The sequence below is a fragment of the Gekko japonicus genome, unplaced genomic scaffold (assembly GCF_001447785.1).
Source record: "Gekko japonicus isolate JY-2015 unplaced genomic scaffold, Gekko_japonicus_V1.1 scaffold454, whole genome shotgun sequence".
NCBI lineage: Eukaryota > Metazoa > Chordata > Lepidosauria > Squamata > Gekkonidae > Gekko > Gekko japonicus.
In genome coordinates this window covers 86,894-96,070 of record NW_015173687.1, presented here as the reverse complement: position 1 = coordinate 96,070, position 9,177 = coordinate 86,894, and the positions used below count along the sequence as shown (strand labels likewise).

Here is a 9,177-nt window from a genome sequence, read left to right as displayed (position 1 = left end):
GGGGTGCCCCCCCCCACTGAGCGCCCCCCCCCCCGGCTATGGGCCTGTCACCCAAAGGCAAAGGATAATAGCCTGGAAAACTTAATTGCAGGTTTGAAACTGCCAAGCTTGCCTGGTACTGTTCTGTCAATGGCATCCATTCATTCTTAGTAATTTTATGAATCAGTGAATCTTTAGAAATGGACATTTTTCCATGGAAGCGTAAGCCATTGGGAATTTTCCTGCCCCACAATTCTAGTAGCTGTTGGTCAAGTTTCATTGGCAGATGACTGATCAAAAATATTTAGATTGGTCATCTTAATTCATAGAAAGAAAATGTTGGCTATTTGGAGAAGGACTTTCTCCCTTCAAGTAAAGATTAGCTATCAAGTAAAATATTTATAGAAAGAGTGCCCTCTGCTGTTAGGAAGTATCTAAGTATGGAGGAATGGGATGTGCTCATGCTTGCACTGAAAACTTTGTGTTTTCTTCCTCTGGTTAAGATTATAGTCTAAATACCCTGGGTGATTTGGGGGTAGAACCTCTCATTTGAGGTCTGAGCTAATGTATGGGTATATTTTTGCTTTTTGCTTTTCAGGATCTTATGAATGTGGGATATGTGGGAAGAAATACAAGTATTACAACTGCTTCCAGACCCACGTGCGTGCACACACAGGTATTGGTCACCTACTGTCCAGTCTTGCTATGTTTGCGTCTGCCAAATGTTTATTCATATGTTAAGGATTCAGAATGACTCCCAAGACAGAACTTCTTGTGTTTGCTGTCTCTAGCAAATTTTTGCAATCAGGATATTTAGAAGTTTACTTTTGTTTTTGTTTTTTAAAGAAGGAAGCTGAGATTCCTGGAAAACTGAATTCTGTGCCCAATTCCAGCCTGGCATTTCTGGGATGTTTCCACCACACTTCCTTATCGGCTCTCTCGATCTTGAGTCAGTTCTTCTGTGGTTTTTCTATGGAGCTGTAAATGTCACTTACCAGAAGCTACCTATAGCTTTTGCATGTCCCCCTTGATAAGAGAGCTTGGATGTGTGTATTCCAACACTCCCCCCCCCAAAAAAAAAACCAGCCCCTCTTGTTTTTTTAGTCATAGAGAAGGGGCTATGTGCTGCACAGGGAGCTGAATCCCTTGCTGCTGGAAGTATCACGGAGTCCGTACTTTCAGTTGCCTAGATCTCATGATTACTGGGAGATACTTGCTTTATTGACAAAGAAGAAGGATTCTTGGGAAGCTGAATCCTGCACCTAGTTCCACATTCTGCATGCCTGCAGGAGCCTGGCACAGGCATAGTTCTCGTAATGAGCCCCTGGTCTTTCCAGGGGATGTTGACCTGCTTTTTCTGTGGTGTGTGTGGCATAGGAAGGGGAAATGGGAGCAAAGTGCAGTTCCTACATCTTTGTACAGCTGTGTGCCACTGACCCTCCCTAGCCCACAAATAGCTCCGGTTGACTCAGGTTAGGGAGCTAAGCCGCGTGCAATAGGGGAACGCCTTGAGGGCCTTGACCCAATTTGACTTAGAGGAAGATGCCTCCCAGCCTCACATTTTGTGCTGGTTATTGTGGGGTGGATGGGAGCAATTCACCGGGGAAGTCTGTGCAGCACACCAGGAGGCCGGGATACTGGGGGCCCACTCTGCTGGAAATGTGCCTTTGAGGCTTGTAATGCAACTTCTAAGCCGGGCTTTCTCTTTGCGCAGACACGGAAGCTGCCTCAGGCGAAGGCGCCTCCCCAGGCAGTAAGTACAAACCTCCTGTATGTGTGTCAGAGAGGGTGATGGGGTCAGAACAAAATGGGGGAGGGTGACATGTGTGTGGGGGGGAGTGACATTTACGGAGTTAAACTGTTCCATTTTTTGTCTGCCTGTTGGCGTAATTCATAGGTAGCCTGCACTATCTAGAGGGCTCCAGACCTGCTGTAGCGGTGTTCACATGGATGGCAGTACAACAAATGAAGCTGACAGGGTCACAGTCACAAAAGAGACACAAGAGTCCCCTCCCTTGTGTGAGCAGCATCCTTTGCTTTGCTGCTGCCACCAGCCTGACTGGCCTTCCCCTATCGCTGCTGCTGTTTTCGAGTCAGAGGAACCAAGTGTGTTTGTGATGGTTGAGCATGTTCTCAGTAACCTTCACTTGAGCACGTGCTTGCTTTCTCTTTCTAGGTTTTAAAGGGTTCAGATCTTGAAAAATCAGCTCTGTGGGTCTGTGTTCTTAGCAAGCAAAGGGGGGGGGACATCTTTCCCTGCTTGCTAGGTTTCTATTTACAAGACTTTTTTTTTAATGCAGAAGAATATTCAAAGCCGTAATCTGCCACCTGCACTCTGCAGCAATGCAGTCAGTTCTGTCCCCTCAGTCTTATGGCACCTCATTCTCCTGCTTGTGTGGATCTGGCCTTGAAGTACAGAATCTTTAGACTTCTGCAAAAAAGACCTCTGCAGAATTGGGAGAATGGTCAACGTGTGTGAATGGGCAACTCTGTTGACGGTAGCTCAAGTGATCTTGAGAACATGCCATCAAACTGGGCCAGGACTTGGAGTGCCTTTGCATCTCATGCTGTGAGAGATTTCTGACAAGGGACTGTGTCCAACTGCTCATTCTCAGATTCCTAGATATCAAAAAATTGCAAAGCCTTTGCAAGCTCAGAGAAATGTCCAAAATCTGTGGTTACCTGTATGAGATTGTTAGAGGCCTGTGCATTTTCTTGGCCTCACTTTTGATTGTGTCCCTTCGGGGACCATTTTACTACCTTGGCCTATCTTAAGGTGTACTTGGATAGCATTGTAATAGACTGCGAGGGGAGGGGAAGGCTGGGGGGTAGCACGTTGGACATATCGAGGCTCTCTGTGGTACGGCAACGTCTTTTGGAAAGATTGCAAACTTTCTCTTTGGCTTCTCAAGCCATGTGCTCTTTTTCCTCCTCACAGACAATTTTCGATACACATGTGATATCTGTGGGAAGAAGTACAAATACTACAGCTGTTTCCAAGAACACCGAGACCTGCATGCTGTGGATGGTGAGTGTGTTCTCCTCTCTTGTCGTTGATTTAGTCACTGTGAGTTGAGAGAAGTCGTAGTACCAGCCTCTGCTTGTCAGTAAATCCTGTTGCCCTCTCGTTGCTTGGGAGTGAGGCGATAGCTGCTGTGGGTTCCCTTAAGGCTTCCACCATCACCTACCCCTGCACTGACTGAGGGTGGGGTGTTTGGTTTGGTTGACTTATATTGCAGTAGAAAACAGCAGAGTCCAGCAGCGCCTTAAAGACTAAGAAAATTTGTGGCAGGGGATGAGCTTTTGTGAGTCACTGCTCGCTTCTTCAGAAAAGAGCAAAAGTCCAGCAGCACCTTAAAGACTAAGAAAATTTGTGGCAGAGGATGAGCTTTCGTGAGTCACTGCTCGCTTCTTCAGAATGCAGGACTTCACATCTCCAGTTGCTGAAGGAAGGGCTGTGGCTCAGTGGTTAAGGATGAGCTTTGCAAGTGAGTGGTATCTCTTGCCAAAGGCTCTCTAGTTTTGGAAAAGACCTTTCTCTGCCTGAATCCCTGGAGAGCCGCTGTCAGTCAGAATGGACAGCAGTGAGGCAGATGGACCAATGTTCTGATTCATCTTTTCAGCTTGGATGTGCACACACAGCATCAGTGCAGTAACAAAAGCTTTGAGGATCCCCCTAGCTCTAGGGCTGGGTATGCCAAGTTATTTGCCATTTCTCCTGCACTGCCTGGGAAAGTGAGAAAGGGAGGATCTTTGATTAAGTGGTGGTCAAGGGTTCTACCTTGTCATACAGGACTTTAATTTCTCTCTTGTTTCTTCTTCCCCACCCCTTTTAGCCATTCTGTGTTAGATTTTAGTGTGGAAGTGGGCTGCAGAAATCCAGGCAGGAAAGCTGTCGATCCTTTGTGTATCTTTGTTTCCACAAAGCACTCAGGAGCCCAGGATGCATGTTGCCTTGGGGCCTGGATCTCTGACGAATATCTGAAACCATCTTGGGAAGGTGGCTTTGGAGGATAGGATTGGCTGGGTGGGGGAGAGGTGCTTAATGCAGCTGATTCCCCCTGCTTCTTCCCTGCACTCCCCTTCCCTTAGCAGGTCCCCGGACGTGGTATATTCCTGCTTGGTGCTTTGGCACTACTGGGAGGCAGTTGCACTTTTTAAAAAATATGTTGAGCTGAAATTTACCATGTAACTGGATGTAGCCCCCACCATCATCTCTTACAGCACTCTTGCTAAAGCTGGACATCTCTGTCTCTGAAGGACCTCCATACAGAGGGGGGGCCCCATAGTTTGCAGCCCTAAGAGGTTCCAGGCATCTGTTCTTGTAGATTTGTAGGTTTTGGAGAAATCAGGGAAGGTTGCATCAAGATTGTGCTGGATTAAGGAAGCAGGTGAGAGAACACCTGTTTTGGGGGGCCCCTTTCTGGATTGGAATGTGGTTCACACTTGTGTCTGCCAATTTTAATTGGCATGGGGGCAGTTTCAGTTGACAGGGCACAGGCTGTCATTCTGGCATATCCTTGTACTAGGAAATGAAAGGAAACCTGAAGATAACATAACACATGATTACTTCTGTGTACTGTATCGTATTTGTAACCTCTGTCATACCTCTTTCAATATCCTCCCCCCTACCCCAAATTCATTGTGCAAACACCGTTAAATTGAATCAATACAAATGCTAGTATACTTTGCTGGTAATATGCCAATGCATTTAAATTGAGTCAGTTCATTCATTAGATAAAGTGTTTTGTGTATAAGCAGTTAATGGGCCTTAGTTCAAACACGCTTAGAAACAGGAAGGGAAAAATGAGCTGCACGTGGCTGGGGGAGGGCGGCGGCAAGGGGGAGCAAGAATTAGTTTGTAAAATATCTCTCCCTTTATAGATAAATCACTAGTGGAATTAATACTAGAGGATGGCAGTGTGAAAGGTCTGAATTAGAAATGAAAAAAGGGGAGAGTTTATTTGTGGTTAGAATGTCAGGCGAGGATCTGAGAGACCTGGCTTCGAATCCCCACTCTACCCTGTAAGTTCACTGGGTGACCTTGGGCCAGTCGGTCTCGCTCAGCCTAGCCTACCCCACAGGGTAGTGGTTGTAAGGGTAAAATAGAAGGGGGCATTGTAATCCACTGTTGATCCCCACTGAGGGGGAAAAGCAGGGTATGAATATGTAAGTAAATACAGTTCTGGAATTTAAGGGTACACCAACATGCAGTTGCTTGCCGACTGCTCTGGCCATGGGAGACCTTGCCAGCCTGTGGCTGCTCCTTTTCTCTTCCAGACCCCTACGACCAAACAATCATAGCCAAGGACGAGGTGAAAGAAGAGGAGCCCGAGCCGTTTCAGAAGATTGGTCCAAGTATGACTTACCGAGTTTGCAACTTAAGTAATTAACCAGCTTTCGAAGTATACAGTGTGGGTTTTGTGAGGCCTGGCCTTTGCCACTAGATACTCAGCAGAAGAGCGGCCTGTTGGCGGGGGTTTTAGATGCTGTAGCCAAGTGAAGGATATGCATTGAATTCCTTGGTGGTGGTGGGATTTAATGAGCTGGGTGTATACTTCTGTTGTAGGACCCCCCCGCATCTCTTGGCCACAGTGTTCATTGCCAAGGGGAAAGGGGGAGCCAGTCTCTGAAATCTTAGGTGCCCAAGAAAGGCTGGACCAGACCTCCAGAAATTCTGGGGGGCTTGGACATCTCATTGTGTGTTGCAACCATAGCTTGCTCTTCCTTACTTTGGTCTCCAGGCTGCTCCATCCTTCTGAGTTTTTGTCAAAGGTGGCCCTTGGAAAACTGGAACTGAAGTAAAGCAAAAAGAATGGTTAAACATGCAGTCCCAAATTTGGACAAGAATTTCTGCAAACAAGAGCTTAGTGCTCCAGCTTCTTAGTGCTCCAGCATTTGCATTATTATTCGTGCTTCTTGGTGCTCCAGCATTCATGCTGGCCCTCCTAAATTCCCAAATCCGCTGTCTGGGCTAATGAGGATGGGCACAGTCTTGGAGGCTGGACCATAGCTTAGTGCTCAAGCATCTGCTTTGTGGGCAGAAAGTCCCTGATCCAGTCCTGGCACCTCCAGTTAAAGGATCTCAAGGAGCAGGGTTGGGTCAGACCTTTCTTTGCCTGAGGTCTTGGAGAGCCACTGATAGTCACAAAGGATGCTACTGCCTGACTTGCTTAAGGCTGCTTCTTACAGGCATGTGAGTTACACTCAATCAAGACACCTAATAGCCTTTGTCTGGCAGCATCTTGATCTTTTGGTTTTCCTGCTCTAGAAAAGGGGTTGTCTTGCTGTTAGTGGCCAGGTGTTCTTTCTGTGGGGGCAGGGAAATTTGTTTCGCATCCAAGAATGTCCTGCAGCTGTTTTTGAGTTGCTGTAGCATTGTCTAGAAGGGCCTGCTCACACAACGCTGTTCCTAATTTGATGGTTGCAGCACTGAGTGCTGACTTACATGCGTGAATGAAGTCAAGCCCCATGGGTGGAGCTTTCATTGACCTTGCGCCCTCTTAGAACGAAGCGGCATCAGTTTGTACATGCAGACTGGGTGCGGGGGAGGGATGGGTTTATAAAAGGATGCGCAGTGTGATGGAACTGGATCGAGATAACTTTGTCTCCCTTAATATTTGGGGTCAGCCAATGAACAGACAAAGAGATATATTACTGCACACAATGCCTAACTTACTTTATGGAACTCACCACCACAGGATGTACTGATGGGTCACTAGCAGAGACGGCTTTGACAGATTCCTAGAGGTTAGGCCTATCATTTTAGTTGTGGTAGGCAAATGGAACTTGCATGTTCAGAGGCAATGTATCTCTAAATACCAATTGCCGGGGGGGGGACTGGGGGAGGCTTTGGCCTCTGTCTCCTGGCTTGTGGGCTTTCTGGGGTATCTGGTTGGCCACTGCAGGTAACGGGATGCTGGACTAGATGGACATTTTGCTTTGATCCAGCAGGGCTTCTCTGGTGCCTGCTCTCCTTTCTCACAAAGTATTGTTTCTTTTTTCTTTTTCCTTCCCAGAAACTGGCAACTACACGTGTGAATTCTGTGGCAAGCAGTACAAGTACTACACTCCCTACCAGGAGCATGTGGCACTCCACGCCCCGATCAGTGAGTATCTGGCTGAGACGTGTGATGTGTTGAAGGCTCTGCTCGCTCCCTACAGGAAGGAGGGCTGGATTGTGAGTGGGTGCTCACTCGGTGGCATCATGGGAGCAAGGGGGCCACTAAGTGGCCACCATGGACAAGGAGGCAGCAGCTGAGAAAGGGATGATAAGTGAAATAAGGAAGGTCAGGATTTGCCCTTGGGGAATGGGGCAACAGCCAGCTTTTGCAATGGGGTGGGGGGTAATTTAACAATTGTGCTTCTTTGTATTTATAGAACCCAAAGGGAAGGGCACAAAAAAAGAGAGAGGAAAAGCAGTCAAAACGCCTGAAGCAGCCTGTTTGGGTACAGTGAGGCTCAAGGGTGGGTGGAGTCAATGTGGTGTGGTGGTAATTTAAAAACTATCCCTGCTGTGTTCCAAAATTCTTTTCCATGGGATTTTTTAAAAAATGGATCAGACTCAGTTGTGTAAGGAGAGAAGTTTCCCTTTTTTAAAAAATCCCCCCCCCCTTTGTGTGGGGAAATTTTTATCAAATCGGATGCTGTACCCCACAATTGACTTTGTGTTCTTTTCTTGTATTTTATGCCCAAAACCTCTTTATTACAAAGTGGCAAATGAAGTTCAGTGTTGGTAAGTGTAAGGTTATGCCCATTGGGACAACCCCCCCCCCCCAACTTAAGCTAATGAGGTCTGAACTTGCTGAGACTGAGAGGGGAAAAGATTTTGGGGTCGTAGTGGATGGCAGTGGTGGTTTATGAGGCAATAATACAGCTCCCGAGAGACCCAACGATGCCTTCCCAAAGTGTGTCATCCTGACAACAGAAGCTACTAGATTACAGCAGAGCAAGAAAAAGTCTGCACAGCCCAGCAAAACGGGGGAAAGAAAAGCTACAAGCACAACCCAAGACTGGATAGAAGTGGTCAGACACCAGGTGGTTTCTAAGTGGGCGGTACAAAAGATTCCAACTTCAAGTATAGGCTAATGGGGTCTGAACTTGCTGAGACTAAGAGGGGAAAAGATCTGGGGGGCATAGTGGGTAGCTTAATGAAAGGGTCGACCCAGAGGTGACGTCATCGCGCCAGGCACGTTGGCCCGATCCAGGCACTTTGGGGGCAGGGTTCCCCTCACTGGCCGGATCTGGGCCAGTGGCTCGGGGGGCCCTAAAGTGGGCAAACCCCCACCCCCCTGGGGGATCTGGCAACCTTAGCTTCCAGATGTGAACCCCCTCCCCTCTTTGGACCCAGGCTTCTGCTTGGGCCCGCCACTGTGCTTCAGATCCTGCAGGGTTCCAGAGCTGGAGGGGTTGGTTGAGTTCTCCACCTCAAATCAGCTACCAGGGTAATCTCCTTCTAGGGGTCCTGATGTGCTTGGGGCCAGGGCATCCTCCTCTGAGGTCTCATTGTACTTTAATGCTGGTTCTGACAGATAGGAGTGTAATAAAGGCAAGAGGGAACGTATGAATGTAGTTTATCATATCTGCACTTGGTGTCAGTAGGTAATGAAATTTAGCAGTTCTCCTCTTAGATGTTTCCATTTAACTAACAAGGTTGGAAAAAGCAGTCTTGGGATTAGGATTGATTTTAGCACACAGTTCATCCTTCCTGTGTCACAGATATCCTCCCCTCCCTTCCTGTGATGATTACCTGATTGTCAACATGAGGCGGACAGAGTTGAAACCCAATAGTTTATAATCTCAAATCAAAAGATGGTGGTTGATGTGAAAGGGGCCTTTGTCTGTGGCTGAGTGGTAGAGAACCTGCTTGGCATGCAGGAGGTCCCAGGTTCAGTCCTCAACACCTCCAGCTAAAAGGACCAGGCATTAGTAGGTGAGGTGAAAAGAGCCTCCACCTGAGACCCTGGAGAGCCACTGCCTCTCTTGAGTAGGCAGTCCTGACCTCAGTGGACCAGTGGTCAGGCAGCTTCATACGTCCAACAAGTTATTCTCTGAGTGGATGGCTGAGGCTTGATGGCTTATCAGGTGCAGGCTGTCCTCCCCCAGAGTTGGGCTCTCCCACTCCTGTGCAGTTTGCGGTGAAACCCATGCTGGTCAAGTAGTCTGTAGAGATGGTTCCCTTTGCAAACTGGGGCATTC

At 47.7% G+C, this 9,177-nt stretch overlaps 1 protein-coding gene across 1 annotated transcript in view; it reads left to right on the top strand.

Annotated features, from left to right (window-relative positions):
• Window positions 1-9,177, top strand: part of ZNF618 (zinc finger protein 618) — a 135,622-nt gene that overhangs the window by 97,632 nt on the left and 28,813 nt on the right. The window contains 5 exon segments of the mRNA XM_015423110.1: window positions 578-655; window positions 1,694-1,732; window positions 2,918-3,007; window positions 5,260-5,337; window positions 6,999-7,088. Of these exon segments, the coding sequence (XP_015278596.1) occupies window positions 578-655; window positions 1,694-1,732; window positions 2,918-3,007; window positions 5,260-5,337; window positions 6,999-7,088 (375 nt within the window).